Source organism: Amaranthus tricolor, chromosome 3 (genome assembly GCF_026212465.1).
Source record: "Amaranthus tricolor cultivar Red isolate AtriRed21 chromosome 3, ASM2621246v1, whole genome shotgun sequence".
NCBI classification, from domain to species: Eukaryota; Viridiplantae; Streptophyta; class Magnoliopsida; order Caryophyllales; family Amaranthaceae; genus Amaranthus; species Amaranthus tricolor.
This window is the reverse complement of record NC_080049.1, coordinates 25,179,597-25,201,387: the sequence shown is the minus strand read 5'-3', so window position 1 is coordinate 25,201,387 and position 21,791 is coordinate 25,179,597. Positions and strand designations below refer to the sequence as shown.

At 34.2% G+C, this 21,791-nt stretch overlaps 1 protein-coding gene across 1 annotated transcript; it reads right to left on the bottom strand.

Annotated features, from left to right (window-relative positions):
* Positions 1-1,005: 1,005 nt before the first annotated feature.
* On the bottom strand, positions 1,006-21,419 carry LOC130807416 (RNA cytidine acetyltransferase 1). Its single transcript, XM_057672618.1, has 26 exons — positions 21,229-21,419; positions 21,032-21,123; positions 19,212-19,383; positions 19,005-19,127; positions 18,720-18,893; positions 18,384-18,494; positions 18,128-18,261; positions 17,829-17,922; positions 17,652-17,750; positions 15,419-15,555; positions 14,730-14,824; positions 12,650-12,773; positions 12,467-12,554; positions 12,281-12,380; positions 12,132-12,184; positions 11,159-11,335; positions 10,984-11,021; positions 8,296-8,389; positions 7,076-7,255; positions 5,774-5,882; positions 5,624-5,693; positions 5,404-5,551; positions 2,571-2,699; positions 2,114-2,239; positions 1,794-1,859; positions 1,006-1,715 (listed from the first exon to the last, which is right to left on the bottom strand). The coding sequence occupies exons 1-26, from the start codon at positions 21,331-21,333 to the stop codon at positions 1,470-1,472; spliced, it is 3,084 nt and encodes a 1,027-aa protein (XP_057528601.1). The 5' UTR covers positions 21,334-21,419; the 3' UTR covers positions 1,006-1,469.
* Between the last annotated feature and the right edge of the window lie 372 nt (positions 21,420-21,791).

Sequence of the window (21,791 nt, the reverse complement as noted above, 5' to 3'; positions counted from 1 at the left end):
AGGGCTAAGTCATCTTTCTCAAGGAGTTGGGACCTCTGAAGAGGTTCTAGTTACTTCGTCCTGCCCTTCATTCATGGTGATGATTGGGATTTCTCCTCTTTCAGGGTCTTGGGACTAAGGGTCATGCTTCAGCACATACAATAATCATTTGTTAATAACAGCGAACAAAATTTTATCACACGCTCGGATAAGGAGATATATATTTTGGAAATTACTTTTTACAAAAGCTTATATTTAAATTTTATTAAAAAAAGCTTATTAAATTCAAAAGCTCTTAAACAGGTGATATGTCTGATATTTTTTAGATTATTTTTTGACCCTCCAATTACAATTTAACTCTTTTGTTTATCTTTACAATATGTTTGAATAACAATTTAGGAGAAAAAAAGTACACAAGAGAAGGAGAAGGGAGAGAAAAGGAAGGGGTAAGGAGAGAGAACACCTTATATTTGTTTAGAAAGGAAGAAAAAGTAAGTGTTTTTTCCTCTAAATCTTTTCACTTTTAAGAGTTCGCTTGAATTAAAAGTAAATATTTAAAGGGATAAAAAGGTCAAACTAATTTCCCTATACTCATTTATACCTAAAATAAGGAAGCCAATTACTATTTTATCCATTTTCGTTACTTTCTAATTAATTTTTCCGTTTCTTTAACAATCATCTATTTAATCATCTATTTAACTATATTTTCCTATATTGCCTTTTATTTATCAAATTAAATACACTCAATCCAAATGGACCCTAAAAGAAATTGTGTTCTAACAAAATTTATCAATGTTTTCTCTTCAAACTCTTCCCTTTTTATTTTGTTATCTAAACAAGAAAATCCTTCCGTCCTTTTCCTTCAACAAATATCTTAATACTTTCTACAAAAGCTTATTTTTAAATTTTTATTTAAAATGTAATCCCCAAATAAAATTTCCACATTGGTACTGCACATTAGATAACCCATCAAATATCTCAGTAATTCTATTCAAACACGAAACTTAACAGTGAATGACGAAATGATTTTCAACATCAAATTAATGATCAAATTTTAATATCTAGTCCAGTATAAAGAAACCAATGCATGCCACAAGTTATTAATATGCAACTAAGCAAAGTCTATTACATAAGACAAAAAAAACAAATGGCAGTAATCATATCATATCCCCTAGATAAGCTATACTTACTAAACAAAATTCTGTACAAATCACTTGGGACAAAAAATTGTAATCGTTAGCAGAGCCCATCAAGGACTGAAGCAACTTTACTAACACAACACGTCACCCCAATGCCAAGTGATACGTACTTGGAAGGAATTTGGAGAGTCGTGTGTACCCTTTGCAAATAATTCAACGAGAGGGAACTCTCCCATGCGTTCGTTCTAGCAAAGGCATCCAGAGACTAAACTAGTCATCACCAATGAGACAATGCTGGGTATAAATATGCAAACTACCGTCTCGTATAAACTTCTCTCCTCAATCCGCCACTTATGATTTCCTCCTTTTGCTAGATTTGTTGCCACGCTCGTCTTTGCTCCTTTTCTTTTCATTCTTACTACCACTGACCTTGCTTTGCTTTTCTGGCTTACCTTTGCTGGATTTTACACTGATTAAGCCACTAGCGGATAACTTCACACCACCACTCTTAAGTGCTTTCTCGGAATCAGCCTCAACCGCAAACTGTTGAAGCAACTCAGGATCCAACAATGCCTCAGATTTAGCCTTCATGTCCTCCTGATAAAGCTTATAGTTCAGCAAAACAGTACAATATGCAAACAAAGAGTTAAAGAGAGACAGCCTTATTCAGCCTACCTTCACCTGGTTCGCTGCATTTTCTAAATCCTCATCCACTGTTATATCGTGTGGTTTCATTGCAATCTGCAAATGTAAAAAAGAGAAAAGTTCACCAAATCTAGTTGGTATGAAGAAGTTGTTCGGGAAGTAGTAATTGATATTTCTTGCTAGACATGTCCGAGTTAGAGTTCAAAATTAAAGTCTCCGGTCATACACATTAAAACTACTCATAGATAAGCATACAACACAAGGAAGGCATATGTGAAAGAATAAAAATGGGGCAAACAGTGATCATATCACAGTTAACTACTTTAATTTTGGCATTCCCTCAGACTTACTTCTTTTAGACGAGGTAGGGTTGATTCAATGTCCTTGGAAGCAATACCATATAGGTATTTATGGAACTTTTTCATCACTTTTATGAACAACGACAATATCTGCTGCCCTTCTAATTTCATTTGACCCTGAAGAATGAGAAGAAGATACATTATTAGAAGTAATACCAGATGTAGAACATCTAAAATTTACTTGTAAATAGAAGCATGATTCAAGGAACGTTCTTCACTTCAAGATCATTAACAGTCTCATTATTTGTGGCAGAAAGAATCAAATATCAGTAAACAGTAGCAATAGCTTATAAGGAACCATGAATTCATAATCATTAGCATTAGAATCCTGATAGAAAATTGAAATATCAATTATACGTAACACTTTTTATAGGTGGAAATACATGAATCATGATGCATCTGTTTCTAAATCAACATAATATTCATAGAAAAAACCAATAGATTGAACCTCAGTATAAGAGATGTCCTGATTCTGCAAGCCAATGCAGAGCAAAACTGATGCTTGAGCCAATGATATTGAGACTGGGATCCTCTCTTGGAAGTACAAATGAGAAAGGATAGGAATAATGTCGCTGATCTGCAGAAAGCAATAAGAGAGATAATGATTCCAAGAACAACCTAATTTGGCACATCAATATTTAACATATAATGCCGCAGTAGATTTTAAAGGCACCAGTTCAAAGCATGTCGAAAAGTAAGTGCATGATATACTGACTTTGAGAAGTAAAAGAACTCCAAAAAGAAAATCACCCAAATCTTGAGAGAGACGGTCTCTTTGAGAAACCTTCTCTAATTGGGCCGGCTCATTATATAATATCAAAAATATTATAAGTAGGCATTAAAATTGATCTAAGTAGACATTTAAGATATTGAAGGCGGGCATTAAGGATATGGTAAGTAAACATTAAAAATAATGTAAGTAGGCATTAAGAATACGGTAAGTAGCCATTAATCTTTAATGACGTGGACTTGAGATATGTCTCTCAAAGAGACGGTCTCTCAAGAGAATAGTTGTATAAAATTTAACAAGAGAACATCAACACTTAATTAATTAACGCTTCCCAAGTGTACATAATTGATGTACATAACTACCATGCAAATCAACATCGAGTTTAATCCCAACTACGTTCAATGAGAGTCCTCTCAAAGAAAGTGAAAGTCAAGCTCAAGATGAATTGACCATGAATGATCTAAAATTCAATCTGTTAGAATTCAGAAGTATTATTTTCTTATGATATCAATGATCTAAAATAGTTGCTAGCTGAAGTTTGCAGACAAGTGTGATAGATGTATTTTCATCAAGTTGTTAGTAAATTAGAACATGTGAAGAGTCCTAGCTGCTACATTGAAAGCCTTGTACACGCCATCAAGGGAAGTTAAAAGAAGTTATCAAGAGGTTAGAAGTTCCAAAACCACGTTTTGGGCGTGCAAAAGAGTAGCTTCTCCCACCAACAAATTCAGAAGTTTAGAACTCAAAAATTTATCTCCCATAGAAGGTGGTTAGATGAAATGGAAAAGGAGTTATTAGTGTTTATTCTTGCAACCACTCATACATGAGCATGTGAGTTAAGGAGGTCATTTGTACATCAACTTGGAAGGAAAATTGGAGCCAAAACGTCTGTCCGAGCTTCAAGTTGGACGTATGGAGGTCAAAAGGGAAAATTATGAAACTTCCTCCATCCAAGGGCTAATAATACTTCTCAAATGAAAGGCTTAGATTTATTGTTTCTTCTCTAGGTACTCTTGTTATTCTTCATGAAAGAAGTTAAAATGAATTATATTGAGCTTTTGATTGTTTGTATATTTTCTAGTACTTGGATTATTATTGGATCAAGGAAAGTTCCTAAGTTTTACATAAGTGCATGTGTATGTGTTCTTAGAAGCCTTTATTCTTCTAATGTATCCAACTAGATTGTAAAATATAGTCCATAGTTACCATAAATTGAGAACTTTCCTCTGAATACCGTTTTGGAACCTTCGTTTCCGAAACTCTAAATTATCGTTTTCGAAACCACATTCCCCAAATTTTCAAGCCCAAAAACCGTATATAATATCAAAAAACTTCTTTTCTTTACATTTTTTCTTTCTTATCTTTTCTTTGTAGTCGTTTTCTTTTCTTTAAAGTTTCTAATTTCCGTTTCTCGTACCATATCGAATTTAGTTTCAAGTAACATTGGTCTGGCCAAAAACTATCCCTTGTTTTTTCGGTCTTTTGTACTACCTTAATTATTCATTAAGTTACAAGTCCATTTTTCCACTCTTCGTCAAAAATCTGACGCCACTCTCTACTTTCATCTTCTATCCTTCTTTCTTCATCAAAAGGTTATAATACAAAAAATAATTTTTTCTTTTCTAATCAAACAAGTCAAACACCGAAATAACATTTTCTTATTCCCTCCATTTCCCTTTTCCTTAAGAACAATTTCTATACTTTTATATTCAGGTTTGTACACTACAATCTACAACAATATTATATACTCACATCAAGCTTTCTTGATTCTAATATTCCTTGATATCAGGATGTACAAATTACCTCTACTCTCTAAATTTGATTAACAGATATAATACAATAACTATAATAAGCATCATTTGGCTAATGAGTCATCCACTATTTTCTGACAGAAAAGTCACACATCATTGGATTAATATGCTACAAAACTAGGGTAATCAGAGAAAAGCAACATCTATTAAACATAAAACTAGCTAGTTCAAATATCTGTAGGTTTTCCCCCTGAAGCCTACGTTCAGATAAAGACAACACATACAAACTACACAATTAAATATAGCCTTAAGCCTAACAATATTTATCTACGACATACATGGCTTCTTGAAATGCAAATCAGACAATAATCTGGCAATCAGACTTTGAATGGGCTCCCATCAGTCAGTTTGGTTAATTTATGGTGAAATTGTTGCTAAATCTGACACTTTCTTCATATAAGAATTTGCATTATACTCCAACTCTTTTAATTTTACCCTATTTTGTGTGCCAAGTAAGACATTGATTTAACTCATAGCATAAACAATACTAGTATTAACTCCAGGAAGGGTGTAAAGCTGATCTGCGGGAAAGATTCAAGTCTTATGTCACAGGACATTAAGCTCTTAAGCTCCTAAATTAAGCCACACCGGTTTTTCCAGACATTGTTTTGACTCAAGGCTTCAACAACAAACAATTACAAGAAATCATTTTGCTATGGCACATCCTCACAATTAAGCACTACTCAAATCTAGACTGTAAACAAGCTAGATGCTTTCTCAGAAAAGTAACACAAAAATACCAGGCGAAAATCAGCAAGATTGTCTGTGTAAGCTTGCAGTCGTTTCATGTCATGAGGTGATATATACTCCTTTACAAACTTCAAAAATCCTTCCATGTCCGAATCTGCTATTTCAGAGTCTGCAAAATTGATTTTTGGGTCCAAGACACTACAAACGACGTGAGCAAATCAGAAACTATACTCTCCAGTAAACGCATTAACTGTAGATAAAATCACTAACCTCATGGCAAGCTTGTACTCCATGGAACGAAATGTGGACCCAAGTAACCTACTAAACCTTCGTTTGAAATCTAGAGAGTGAAAGCAACCATGTGAGAGTAATTACAATGTACCGAAGAGGAAATTCCTCCACTTAGATACACTAACTCACCTCGATAAAACGGCCCCACAAATCCGAATTGATCAGAAGCATCAGCTTCAATATCATCATTATGTAATGCTTTTAGAACCATGCAAGTATGCTCTCCAGTCACAGCATTCTGGTTGACCCCACAGATGGCAAGCACATACAATGACAAATAAAAACATAATCCGATTAGCACAAGTGTGTTGATACATTTAGAGTATGAAAAGTGGACGAAAACATTTTCCTATGGTACCATCTTAGTATTAAAAAGCAAGCCCAGGGCACCTAGCGCTTTGGACGGAAGATGGGTTGGACGCCTTGACGAGGCTAGGAACGCTAGCGCCCAAGTCAAGTGCTTGTGGGTGCCTTAGAGCGCCTTTTGACGAGTCTCAAAAGGAGCCCATTTGATGTAGGCACCCATACCAGGTACGTTTTCTTCTCTTCTTTATTTTTCTCCTTTGTCTCCTTCTGTGTTTATATTTGAAGTCACCAAAACAGTAGTGCCTTCGCCTGGTACCCAGAGGCTCTAGAGACCCTTTACACCTTAGGGCACCTCGCACTTTTAAAACAAAGGGTATCGTGGATCCCACCTCCCCCCACCCCCAACCAAAACCTAATTTTTCACCCTTTTTAATTACTATGTAGGGAAATTCATTGGGATCATGAAGCAATCAAAGTATTCTAATCGAGTAAAATGGTGGAATCAGGTTTGCAGACTCATAGTGCTGAAAGACATAACTACCTATAAAATTTATTTATTCAGGTGCATGCATTCAAAGAAACGAGTTATGTCCTTTTTTATATTACAAAAACTGTAGTAAACAAGAACAGAAACTGAAACCCTAGTAAAAACTATCATGTGCGAAGAAGAAAAATAAAATAATTACAATTAAGTAATAATAAGAAATTTCTGTCATACACATTCAGTTTAGCAAAATAAAAAACTAAGGAACTGGAACCTTAGTAAAATACAAAATATTCTAATTATAAGTATATCTATTTCAGGGTTATTGATGAAAGCTAGCCGTAAACATACATGGCTAAATTTGCAGTTTTTATTACTTGCAACATAGCATAGTTGACACTATTTATCTACTAATATTTTCTCACTACTATGTAAGAAAAAATAAGTAAGTAAGATTTTGTTACATTTATCTAAAACCATAAAAAGAAAAAAAACAAAAAACTTTACTTGTATGCATTTAAAATATGGTAAATTAAACTATTGCCTTCAATAGAATGCACACTACAATAAATTTGGGAGAATCAAATACACCACAAGTTGAAAAACAACTCATACAAATGGAAAAGGTCTGAAACACTAACCGGTATCGAACCAATATAGAAAGGAACAAATTTGTGCTTCCTCCAAAATCGGAAGAGGTCTAGTGTAAGTCCAAAGGACACAGCAAGGTAATGTAATTTCTCAGCACGTCTTTCACGAAGATGCACAAGCAGAGGAGGAAGGTTTGCTCTGGGTTTAATCTTTTCCTCTAACAATGAAATCTACATCACAATGTAACAAAAAGAATCAAAGATTAAAATTTTAGCATGGAAATATTAATCATAAACATGGCACATTCAATAAAAGAAACAAAACACACCATATCATAACGACAAAGCTAAAACATACCATCGTGATACATCAACAGTAAAAAAGATTATACTTTATACCGGCATACAACATATCTAATACTAATCTATACCTAAGAAAATTTCAATGATCATCCACATTATTCTCCTTCAGTCAAGTCAATCCTAACTACCGCCACATACTCTTGAAAATCCAATTTTTCATCACTTTTCACTCTAGTTATCTAAGACGTCTTCGGTCTATCTCTTCCTCTACAAAGCTCTTCAAAGATCCAACTTTCTAATTTTATCTATATTGTATTTTCTGGTTTTCTTTCACATGAATAAACCGACGTAAAGGATTTTCTCTTATTTTTCTTTAACATATGTGATTAGATCCTTTCTTATGCCTTTATTTCGTAGAAAATCCTTTATTTGATGCCCGCTCATCCACCTTAACATACAAAAATCAGTCACCTTGTCAGCCCTATCTTCCTACAATGATCTCTTCGAGAAGCCCAAAGTTTGACCAACATAAAAGTGTTGATCTAGTAGAATTTTCTTTTTGAAGTAATGACAGTGTAAATAGTAAAATCAATTTGATGTTTGAACCAACCAACGCTCATATGCATCAATATAGATGGCTAATATTTAGCAATCGGGTTTCTCTCATTGTGAAAAAATGCGTTAACGGTCACAGTTGCAGTAACGGATACGGTGGTGGGGTAATGGGGATGATGCGGTTGTCGTACCGCCAAATATCAACCTAAATCATGAAGTATTGCTTGGAACGGCCTAAAATGCGGTTTTTTTTACACCTTTACGATTCGGGTTATACCGGCTCCATAAATTAGAAAAAATTTACAATACGGACGTTACCGTATGATGCGGCCTTGTTTTTGCACTATGGTTACACTTGGCATTATCAAACACCTCGGACCAACAAGAAAAACATGCAATTCTTTCAGATTTACCTTTTGTGCTGCTTCAACAATACTGACAGGTGTCTCGTCAACATTAAGTTCATCTTCTGATTCAGAGATGGAAGTCAAATGTCCTTCAAAGTATCTAAATGTAAGCAAACATCAGATATCAGCATAACACAGTGAGTTGAGTAGAAAAGCAAAGATTTTTGAGATTCAAAACAGTTGCTAGCAGCAGAATGTATTTGGTATTTCCTATTAGATGTCTTCAAATAAAGTTAGGAGAATTTTGTTACAAAAAAGATTAGGGGCTGTTACACACCCATTTTCTACGTTATCTATCCACTCAAGTACATACTAAGTTGCACAAGAATATGTGAACTATAACTTTATTTGGACCAAGAATACTGTTTCAGTCAACCCCCCCACCCAAAACTCTCTCTCCCCTCCAATTCCCAATAGCAAGGATAAAGAAAGAAGTTCAAATGCACAATATCTCAGTTTGAAGCACGTCTAATAGCAAGTGAGATACAATACTGAGTAAGATCACTTTTCTACTAGACGGAAGCAGTTACAATTATTCAATGTCACAATATCAGTCAGAGTATAATAAGTCACAATGATGTCTCAAATCCAATTTCGCCCACCTTCCACAGATTTATACAGGAATTCATAAGCTTCATTCACCAGAAAACATATGAACGAAACTGACATGGTCATGAAACAGAATCATCCAAACATAACCTACAGCACTTCACATTTATAAGATATCTTTTATGTCATGGTTGTCTGAGTAAGCATCTTACTTTTGCAACAGCGCACCTAGGAAGCTTAATGAAAAACAACTCAAGACGTACCAACATACAAACTCCATTAATCAAATTTAAGCAGTCACAAAGAAGATCTTGTACACTTGTACATGAGCAAGGTACAAGAAGATATACTCCAAAGCATGTACTCTTTCCAACCAACAATACTTTCACACATCCCCTAAATGGTCCACACATGATTTTTAACTTTCTCTTTAAGGTTACGACCAAATCTTCTCCCTTTATCGCACTAACAATTTCGCTCATCAGATCACTCAACCTTTGAATACTTTTCTTCTCAATCTACGCACTATCAAATTTGCAACTCTTATATCTCTTAAAAAGAAAAAAAGAGTCCAAAGTTTAGTCAACATAACTATGGAGATGAACAATTACTCGGATATATAAAGTTGCAAGATCAACTTATGAAAACTGGTACAACAAAAACAATATACCTTCAAATCTGAACAGAGGCGGAGCAAAGATTACGAAGGCCCAGTTTACTTATACAATTGTTTCAAAAAATGAGGCCCTTGATGAACAATTTAGAAAGAATATCACTTCAATTTCACAAAAAGTTAAACACATTGTCAAAAATTAACATTTTAAGATTGATAAAAATACTTTAAAATCACTTAAAAGGGTTGCTCTATTCTCATGTCTTAATTCTTGAAGCAAAATTGCCTATAACGCTTTATAATCAACTACATATTAAAGAACCTACCGACAAATGAACATAACAATTATATTAAAATTTTCAAATAAAATGTTATTATAATCTAATTAACCATTAAAACTATACTATTAACAGATTGAATCAAATTTTGCATAGAAATGAAGATTACAATCAATGGCAGTAACAGTCTAACGGAAAAAAACAAACTAAACTAAAAAAAGCATAACAATATTAATTCTAATCAAATGATTATTAATCTAAAGCGATATAGCTTAAATTCAAAACCAACAACAAAAAGAATTAAAAACAAATTGGGGATACATTGAATATCTATTAAAAATTTGTAAAATTTGTAAAAACAAATTCAGCTAACTTAGTACCTTAATATTAAGGTTTTCAATCTTAGATAGCGATTGGGTTGGCACAAATTCTTTATTTTAGGAATTTTAAGAGCCAATAGTGGAAGTTGTAAGAGTTGTCGGAAGGAAGATGAATAGATCAACAATGAACTTGGCTACTAGTAGGGACTTGAGAATGGTGTAAATTTTTTCAATGTCAAAAGTTTTTGAAGAGGAGAACCTTGAAGATTTCTGAGGAATTCACATAGAAAATCGGTGGGTTTTGGAGATTGTGAAAATAAAAAATAAAGAAAATATGAGTGTCCCCCTTTTACACAGTACAATCGTCCACTATACCCTCCTCTCTCGTTGTTTACTTTTTTTTTCCAGCGAGTATTGCGTTTCAAACCCAGTCTTGGACACCTCATCCCAAGATGTTAACCAGTTGCGCTAGATATGATAAGCAACATTTAATATACCAGCCCCCCAATTTTGAAGCCATGTTCGGTCAAACGTCCAAAACCGGCCCAGAACCACCTCTGATCAGAAACGGACACAATAAAAAAAAATCAACAAAATAACAAATTAAAAAAATAAGGTGCAACGGCAAGCAAATCAATTGACAAGGTCCTCTAAATAACAAATAAAGGTGACTCAATGTAGGGAATCTAGTGATAAAATCATCTTATAAATGAAAGGAACCCATGGGCCCACATGTTCCATTTTTTATGTGAGTGAAACCATGAACAAGAACTACAAATATACAGTTATCCATCCTAACAAATATCCAAACTTCTTTCACTTTATCTTGCAGCCTGAGAAGTAGGGAAGTAGGGACATTCAAGCATAGTTATGCATGTCATATAAATTAGGCCCTATTAACAAATTTGTGACTAATTATTTTGGGTGGCTTTACCTTGTCAGCAGTTCCACAGCAACCGAACCATACCCAAGCTGCAGAAAATAAGAGAGATGCCAACAATTCAGAGACAAGCTCAACCCTCAATCAATTAGAGACAAGCTCAATATTAAAACTTAATCTAAAGTTCAAAAAAGTTAAAAAAAGAATTAAAAAAGCAAACAATAGTTACCCGCATAGCATTGGGATGAGTAGCTATTCGCACAATACGTGCACCTGAGAGGCTGGGAAAGACAGTATCTCGAAATTGTTCACAAAATTTCCATGGAATTTGGTCCCCATGAGGTGAACGTCCATGACTTAGACTTTTTATAGCAGATTTTCGAGAGATCTGACCTTCAAGACAGACCTGAAAAAAAAAATTAAACTCCTGATCAGCAAGTGCATATACTGATTACAACAATGCTAATAAATCCAAAGTGTTAGTATCAATAATGCAGATCAACTACATGAATTAAAACAAATCAAGGGAAATCGTCGCTAACAACAATTATACTTCATCCCTATCTTATACTAATTTACAACTAAAAAAATCAACTCCAACGGTCATCGGCATATCCTGATTAATAACATATAAAAAATAAAATATCATCACTAGTGTTAAGCAAGAGATATGAAGGAAATAAATTCAAACAACAAGGTAGCTTTAGTAAGAGGATTTTTGTGACCGGCCACAAGAGGAAGAAGATAAGCTTAAGGTTCAGGCAGGCAACCCCATCTTTCGGGATGCAGATTTTGTTGTGTCCATCAGCAAAATAAATATACTACATGCAACTAACTAAAATCCTGTAGGGTCAATGAAAAAATTTATTGGCATAGAACTGCCAAAACTGAAAATAAAATAATCCACGATATCCAAATAAACTGAAGTCCTTTAGCGTTTTATGTTTCCTCTACTAAATTCAGTCTTGAATATAACTTTCACTTTTCTCTCCTCTTACCAACCGTAAGTCCATAACTATGAGACAGTATTTAGATACCTACTTTTGGCCAATATTAGAAAATCACTTTCCTTTACACACAATGTGCACTGTACAAAATATAATCGCTCAATAGTTTACTGAACAAGGAAATAACAAAATTGGAGCACATAATTTTAAAAAACAATTGACACAGCTTGAACAAAGGGAAAAATTAAGACAAACCTGAATCACACATAAAATATCAGGAAGGTGGTTCTTGGACTCATCAACAGGACCTACATTAAAAGTTCATTTAGCATTCAACCTCAAAAATGTTTGGTTACCACAAATCCAGACAATACTCAAAAAACTAGATAAAATCAACCACATACCAAGCAGCACAAAAAGGTGATGTGCTGGAGCATCAGCCATTAATTGTAGGTCATCAGGAGAGTTTTTGTAATGAGATGCAACATACAAAGCCATCATCCGCTGCAGATTTAAAGTAAATGAAGTTCCTAGAAAATAATATGATACATAGCAATTTACGCTAACAGTAATGCCTGGAAAATAGTCACCTGTAGAAACAATTCACTATCTTTATGATATGAGAAAAGGGTGTCACGATTAACGTAATAGAGATCACATTCTTTGGGAGGAGGCAGCCTGGTTTAACAAGAAATAAAACCAGTTATTACAGGAAAAATGAAGGAGGCCAGCCAGTAAATAGCCCCAAACTGGATTTTTTACTTGATTTTAACCTGGCAATATTGGGAATGTAGTTTGCAGCATCCAAACAGAGTAACCCATTAAGCCAAGATTCAATAGGGTCACCAGAGGCATATCTAATAGATTCACTCAATTCAATCTTCTTGAAAATCCGCCCTGTATAAATGGAGAACAAAATTCATATACTCACTAGGATATGATTTACACGCTTTTGAGCATTAAGTCAGTAGTGTAGGACTTCCGCATACAGCCACAACAAAAAAATAATTGCTACTTAATGACAAGGGAAGACACAAGTTTATAAATCAACTTCAGCTGCAAAATAATAATTTTATGAACAAAAAGAAAAGTCTGCAACAAGTAGACAAGACTCCCGTACACCATCGATATGGAAAACCAGTATGATACTACCTCCTTTTTTTAATAGTTGCTAACTTGCATAATAGTCACTATTCATCAAGCAATAATGTCCTACATCTTGTTCTTTATGTATAAATAAACATAGACATGTGACATTGTATTTGATTTATCTCAAATCTCAATGCATATTTTCATAGTATCGACCTTATATATTCTTAATCACACGCAATTAAAAATATTAAGGGTCAACATAGTGCATTGGATAGCATGGAAATAAGTATAGCAACTATTAACAATCAAAATAAGCAAACGTATTAGCAATTCAAAATTAATAGAAGACTTCAAACAACAGCGGCATCTGAAGAAGCACACTTTCTGCCAGCATTAACAAGGTCTCGCACATGCCAACTTGAAATTTTAGATGTGGCTACAAATAACTTCAAGATCTATTTAAGTACGTACAAATATTATTGACATATGGAATGGGAACACGGGAAGATAATGCAGCAAAACAAAAAGAATGCATACTACAGGCAAAAAAAATCTTCTTTTAGTGTCTTCTTAAACTGTAATATAAAATCTTAATACTAAAAAGAGCGAGAAACAGAAAAGAAACAAGCAGCCAGACCCTGAATGACTGAGCCATGAACTGTACTCGTCTGCCCATACATTCTGTATGTTAAAGATAAAATGCTAAACTAAAGGCACAAAAGAGATTTAGAAAGAAGTGACAGTTTCTCTCCCTTTCCCACTCCTACACCCAAACACGCAACAAAGAATCAATGAACAGACATTACCTGTATGGCTGTAATTAATTAACTAGAGTAATTAGACATTAGAAATACACCCAAAATGTAACCAGAAAACCCTGCCAAATAATGGATCTATGTGGACCGATGGGTAGGGCAAACTCAATATGAAAATTCAGGTGGTTAAGAACACCATTTTGCAACCAGAATCGAAAATGACACAGCATGACAGAAAATTACATGGCCAAAACTGGACGAGACTTATATGATTGCCACCTCTACCACGTACTAAGAGCTAGCAACAACTATCTGCACAGTAGCAAAGAAGTAGATCCTAAAGTTTCCGTACTTCTAAATTTCTCCATCAATGTAACGGATTTTAATTTCAATCCAATTCATAATCATCATGAAACTAATGCAGTACATTTTTGGCAGTTTGGTACACATTTGAAAACAAGTTATAGAATGTAATTTTCTTTTTAAATAGGTCCATAAGGATACCGAGGTACTAAGTAACATCTACCAATTAGTATTTGCAAGTTTCAGACTGGTTCACAGGATGGAGGACGAAATCGGCACATATCTAAACATTCATCTAATTTGCTCCAATCAAATAGATTCCAAAAGACCACTTGTCATCTCAAGTTGAATGGACCAGGTTCTACCCCGGTTTTGGAACATATCAAGCAATTCCTCAATAAAGTCCAGCCCACAATCAAAGTAAAAATGATGCATCCCCTTAAAAAAAATAATTTAGAGGCATTCTTAGACAAAAAAAAATACACATCAAAAGATCCTTGACTATTAACAATAATCATCATGTAATAACAAATACATAATTTTGCACACTTGAGAGATTTTACAGCGACTTTTTTGGTATATTAACTTCCACATCCAACAGTGACTGTCTTGCAAACAAATGATGAAGACGGAGCTTAAAAGAGAAGCTTCCCAAGTTAGAGATTAGAAACCAAAAGACCAATCAAAAAATCATAGCACATACCAGAAAGAGAACTGTCGACGTTCTTGGAAATTTGACTTTGCTCCTCCAATTGCTGCAGAAGTTTCAACGATAATGATCGACCAGTACCTTCATAACTGTATTCAGGCAAACACGGAACAATAGAGAAAGAATTAGATGTTTGAAGAGAAAATTCTAACTAAAATGTTCTACATAAAGAATCCAGGTATGAAATTCAAACAAAAGCTTTCACCAAGTCTCGGATACATAATTTAAGGTAAACAGAATTCTCAACTACCAAAAGGAGGAAACATGGAAAGAGAATGATCTTAAATCTATCCAACTCATTGATTGTAACGTTCCCTGAAAGTACAACCTAAAGTCTTTTTTTCTTTGGGTTATCATACATGGTTGTTGCCACAAAAAAGAAACACACAAATACACATAACATACCTCATAAAACATGCAAGTAATAGTAAAACCTGCGTCATTTCTGTGCTACACTATAAATAACAGTGCCACCGTTTACTATTCCAAGAACAATGGCATCAGTGAAAATATAAAGGTCAATGGAAGGTTTCGGGAGGGTGACAAAACATCAAGGAGAAAACTTGGTAATACTCCAAGAAGGCTAACAACGTAAAAGGAAAACTAGATCAAAAAGCACATTTATGCGCATAGAGGAATACCTACTTCTTCAACTATCCAAATAGAGGAAAAAATAACCATACCCGTTCACTGTAGATGAAATGAAGACAAGATATGGTCCCAAAAGAGATTTCACGACTGGTAAAGGAATAGCTGCTGCTTCATCGACAACCAAAAGTTCAACTTGAGACAGTTTTTCATGTTCAAATGGGTGTATATACTGTGGCCAAAAGAATGCATTATAAAAATATACTTTTCAAACAGTAAAAGCTACAATTAATGAAGCAGCACACAGCCAAAAGGCATTATCTGAGACATTTATTGAAGAAAAAAATTGAGTGTGTACAGTGGTTCCCATGCACACAAAGAATATACTATCTAAAAAGGCCAAATCTCTACTTTAGCTGAATACTCGGACTTGCAGAAATTCCTCATAACTATATACATGAATGAAATAGGAGCAGGAACAGCGCGGGAAGAAAAGAGAATTACCACTGAGCAACAGAAGTAAGTCTGGAGTAAGATTGAACAACAACATGCCAGAGTCTTAATCCCAAAAGATTGGAGTCAGACTTACAATAAACAACGAAGGAAAAATAACAATTGCCAAAGACATCTTTAGCACGCATAAGAAATAAAACAGCAAAGAATCCCTGCTATTAAATCAACTTAGAGCCTAGATCATTCACAACCTGATACATGCACAATTAATTCACATTAAAAACTACTACATCCAAGCCAGTAAAACTTGCTCAATTTATGGCTCGGATGCCTTTAATATTTCAAGAGCTCCAGGAGATAGCAGTTAACAATTAACATTCCTAACATTCTTTCACTCTCAACATCAGTTTCACAAATCACAACCAAGTATTTTGTAACCACTTAGACTCTATAAAGCTGCTACCGGAAAAAAGTTTTATAAAAGGAGGAACTCAGATTCCCTATTTTAAAATTAATCCAATCCCAAAGTGCTCAAGATTTCTTAAAAAGGGATGTGGTTCAGCCTTGTTCTCTTCCACTTAAAACGACATGTCATTACAGTTGTGCCGAGTTAGCTTCCATCAAGCTGGGTTTGGGGATCATATGTACAAAATTATACCCTTGTAATAACAAGGAAGTTGATTCTGATTGACCGTTAGTGCAATTATAATATACAATTTCAAGTTAATCAATTCATTAAAATAAAAACAATTTTGAAGTAATAAAATATAAAAAAAATAAATCGGAAAATTAAAATCAGCAACATATGTAAAAGCAGAAAAAAATTCTAACTTCAATACAATGTCAGCTAATTTAAGTCGGCAAAAATCAGTTTTGATAAGGGAAACCCAATTCAATAAGTAAAATCAAATTCAATAGGTAGAATTCAGTTTTGGTCCAGAAACATAAACAGCTACTCAATCACAAGTACAAAAAAATAAGAATTTACAAAAAAACAGTTAAAATCAGTAAATAATGTTCAAACAGTAAAAATAACAGAATGGATCGGTAAAATTAATTCAGTTCAGAAAAAATTGGGAGAAGAAGATAAAAACCAGCACTGTATATTTGTTTCAAAAGAGCAAGCACATTAAAATTCCTAGTCCCTTAGTGGCTCGCAAGTACTATGCAAAGCATACAGGTTTCAAGAGAACTAAATGTAAGTAATGAAAGCCTCTTCAAATCAGTAAAGTATTGAAATATACTTATAGTATATTATCTAAGTAGACTAACATGTAGGTATTTACACGTTGTCGCCTTTTCGGTAATTAGTTGTAGGAATAGTAATAGAAAGTTAAGTGTAATTTTGATAGGAAAATATCTAAACAATTTAAATGGTTATGCTTGTTATACATCAATCGTCTTATTTTCTTCATAATATTCATTGAAATGCATTATCATTTTAGAAATTTGATATTAGGTGGTAATAAAAATTTGTGAAAAAAATCTTTTATATGATCATAGTTTCATTATATTTCTTGAAAATTTACTACAAATCATTCTCATTACCACCATTTAATACAAACAACCAAATGGGCCGTTAGTGGTCAATGTTCACAGTTTTTTGTTATTATATTGAAGAAAAGTTACTCATATAAGTGTAATCTCAAGATATTTAGGTAAACAAAAGACCAAAAATTAAGCAACACGATCGAAGCAAACATTTGAAGGAATTAGTTTTAAGCAAACATTTGAAGGAATTAGTTTTGTTCTTAAGCAAGAATGGATGAAACATCTCCATCGGAAAATTCTATAGTTGGAGCTTGGAAGGATAGTAGCTTATAGATACAAATACAAATATGAAAAAAAGCATCCAAGATAATTCCATATGCGAACCTGGATTGTTTGTCTATGTTGCTTATAGATATTGATCCGCACGGTGGCTTTCTTAAATTCAGGATTAGAGCTCTTGACTACATCATAGTCAATGTGTTCCTGCAAATGAAAGCATAATTTGCAAAATCATAAACTCACAGCATGTAAACAAATCATTTTAAATCTACAATAGCAAACCTTGTAATCCAATGAACCAAATCCCTTGCGGACAAACTCAAACAAGGTCTTCAAATTTTCAGGACTTGGTGCGGTTATAAAGATATTAGAATACCTGCATAGCAAAACTTCAGAAATTGATATCTGCCTAAGTTGATAGCAATAAGGCACAATGTCATCTACATTCATCCTATTCCATCTTGCTAGTTTTAGATTTTTTTTTTGGGGGGGCGGGGGAGGGGAGGAGGAGGTGTTTCGAGGGGTGGGGGGGGGAGGTGTTGAAGAGTAAAGGGAAGACAAAAGAGAACTGCAGATACTACCCAGCAGCAACAGCTCCAGCAACAGCCAAACCAAGTGCAGCCGATTTACCACGGCCACGAGCAGCAAGCAGCGCAACAGTACTACGGAGAGTCTTATCCAAGATAGCATCAAGAAAGGTAATGACTGCTTTTCCCTAAGTATACAAAAATGCAAAAATGAATACTTTATTAACTTCAACAATGAATAGATAGCCACATAAGAAAACACAAATGGATAAACAGGAAAGAACTTTATTTTCCATCACATTTTCAATACCTGATCGAGAGTGCAACACATCTTAGTCAAAGGACCCACAGGAAAGTCCTCATTGAGTTCCTCTTTCAAATTCTTTAAATCACGCTCAGCCTCTGAAAGACCTTCAGAGTCCTAAATACCCCAAACTCCAGATCATTAAGATGTATAGAAATTCAAGATAAGACAAAAGACATGTTTGGGTGATCATGTGTTTCCTTAAACACACAAGACAAGCTAATCTTTTGCTAAAATAATTCCACACAAGAAAACAAGTTGATTTTTCTCAGCTCACATAAAATATTAATTGTCTTCCATAACATAAATATCTTTTGAAAAGGGAGAATATTATTAAAATACCTCTTTAACTTGAACAGGACTAATTGACCTTATATGAGATGAAATAGGTAATATATTCAGTTCATCATCCATCACAACACATGCTCTGCACGAAGCAATTGATAACAAAAAGCGTTCATTGAAGCGTCCAGCAGCCTCAGAATGGGATTCTGTGCGAAATCTCTCATGAACATCCTAGACTCATTTGATTTGAGGAAACAAGGAAACAGTTAGCAAAAACATGTATGAAAAAACTTGTAAAAACATTTTAAAAAACACCTTTGAAGTATTTTAATAAAATATTACCATAACCATGGTGCACAAACTTGTAAGTGAGGAAAGAGAATGCAGGAGTATAATAACTAATCCTCCGCCCTCCACAGTTTCTATAGTTCTTGCCAGATAATTCGGTCTCAATGCTTCAAAATCCTTAAATCAGCCAAAACAAAGAACTTAGACTGCCATCAAGATTCAAGCAAAAGAAAATCAACAGTAAAAAGACATTCAGGCTACCTGTAGTATGCACATGCCAAAGGTATTACCAAGCACTCTCTCTGAATCTTTGTACATGCAGTATGTTATTCCTGCACTTTCAAGAAAAAGAGAAAAAGCATCAACCTTTTCAGGATCTACTAATCCTCTTTGCATGTTCAACTTCAGCTGCTTTGCACGTTTTCCCTTGTTACTGCACGAAATACATCAAATAGGTCATATTATAACACTATGCACCCAGAAAATAGTGCTCTGTAGAACTTTCAAAAGCACAACTTAAATTCTCTGAATCAAGGAACACTAGTAGGCTGCATTTGTAAATTTTCAGATGTAAAGGGAACTAAAGCAACAATGCTGAGACCTTAATCCCAAAAGTTGGATTCCTCTTGATCTTCATGAACTAAAACATTTTAGTGTATGAGATCGTCTATAACAATCCACCTTTTCCATTTGTTCTTATCTAGTGTTATATGGTTTGCATACCCTATTCTGACATAATCTTGTTCAAGCCTGCCCTATCGGAGCAGTAATTTATCCAAACTATCTTGTACTATTATACAAAATTGGAAACCTCAAAGACTAAAACACACAAGTGTTAGAAAATTGTCAAATTTGTAAAATTTGAACATATCTGCCATCCATTAGGGAAACAAAATTTTGAGGATATAGAAGTACGTTCATAAAACAAAAAATTCCTTTTGAAGCCTAAAAAGAAAGAAGACAATTATCAGTTTACAACACTTATGAAAACATGAGTTCATATAACTTATAAGCTCCCCACATTTGTACCAACCACACAATGAAAGCATAGAGAAAAATTAAGGGTGCCACACCGGACGCATTGCAAACTTTTTCAAGGAAAAACTAGACGATATTTCCCACACCGTAAAGGTGTAAAAAAACCCACAATTTGGGTCGTTCCACAGTATGTCATAATTTTGGCCGATATTTTACCGAGATTTGCACTATGTAAAGCAAGTTTAAAATTACCTTTGAACAAAATAGGTAATTCCTAATCCATAGACAAAAGCAACATTTTGAAAGTAAACTACAGTCCTTTAAGTTCAAAAACAAAAGTCACCTGATGAAGTTCTGTACTGTGAAAATTACATATTATCTCCGAGTTTACAACTATTGATGGACAAAAAAGTGAAACACATAGAATTCATCAAATACCAAAAAAAATTTTCTCGGCCCTTAACTAAACTAGTGTTACCTAACTCACAACTCCCACCATCCTTTTAAATTTGCTGCAATTCAAAAATGGAAGTGAGAGATTTGCGTATTTGTTGCAAATTCAAAGGGACTAAGTACATAGTATTGCAATCCATCAAAACACTTAGAATTCATCAAATACCCAAAAAAATTTTCTCAGCCCTTAACTAAACTAGTGTTACCTAACTCACAACTCCCACCATCCTTTTAAATTTGCTGCAATTCAAAAATGGAAGTGAGAGATTTACGTACTTGTTGCAAATTCAAAGGGACTAAGTACATAGTATTTGCAATCCATCAAAACACTTAGAATTCATCAAATACCCAAAAAAAATTTCTCAGCCCTTAACTAAACTAGTGTTACTTAACTCACAACTCCCACCATCCTTTTAAATTTGCTGCAATTCAAAAATGGAAGTTAGAGATTTACGTACTTGTTGCAAATTCAAAGGAACTAAGTACATAGTATTATCCATCAACAGTAACCCAAAACGATCAAAAATTATCTTTGTTTTGATTGCAGTTCGCAGGACGATATAATTTGGGCAGAAGTTTACTGTTTGCATCATATAAATGCAATTACCCAAAAACATGAGTGAAGAATAAATAACTGAAAAACAAGTTACCTGCTGATATCTAGTTTGTTTTTATAGCACCAAAGAACTGAAGGTCTGGCTTTAACCAATGCTTTACTATGCAAATGGTGGAGACTAACAAGCTGTGATAAGTCAAGGACGAAAAATAAATTAATTTTTCAACAATCAAAATTGCAAGGTAAAAAGTACAAATTACTGATAAAAATATGAATTAGGAAAAAGAGTGCCTGGTTGTGATACTTGTCGCCGATAATGAATAACATGGAACGGTGTTTGGTTTTGACTCCATTTTCGATTAGGGTTCTGATGCGCTCGTCTACCTTCTTCCTCATCTTTGCGGTGCAAGAAAGCTGCAGAATGGAGAGGAAGGGTTTTTGTTTCCAGTTAAGGTATTTATGTATGGGTATATATACATAGCCGTTGATCACCAAAGGTGAAGTGTGCCAGTGACTAGTGCCCTAAATTTTTTTAGGACCTAAAAAAATATTTCCTCCTATTCTTTTTATTTGTCTTATTTTTTTATTGTGTAACTTTATCTTAATTGTCCTATTTTTTTTTGACATTGATTTTTTACCAAATTATCCTCATTTACTATGTGTAATTACGAAACTACCTTCACTTACCTAATTAATCTAATCTAATTAACCCTCACTAACCCTAATTACTCTTCCCTCCCTTTTAAATCTAACCCCCCCTCCTCTTATTCCTAATCTAATCCACAATGACCTGAAGCCTTTTCATCTCCTTTATGATTGTCATTCATCTTCAACCATAAGGATGTTCATCTTCC

What these genes read in the sequence shown, in the direction of transcription:
- LOC130807416 (XM_057672618.1), bottom strand. Translation starts at nt 21,333, where the DNA reads ATGAGGAAGAAGGTAGACGAGCGCATCAGAACCCTAATCGAAAATGGA. An exon ending in TTGGTTCATTGGATTACAAG is followed by an intron (nt 17,751 to 17,828) that starts GTTTGCTATTGT and finishes TTTCATTTGCAG; the next exon opens with GAACACATTGACTATGATGT. An exon ending in TACATTCCCAATATTGCCAG is followed by an intron (nt 12,555 to 12,649) that starts GTTAAAATCAAG and finishes TTGTTAAACCAG; the next exon opens with GCTGCCTCCTCCCAAAGAAT.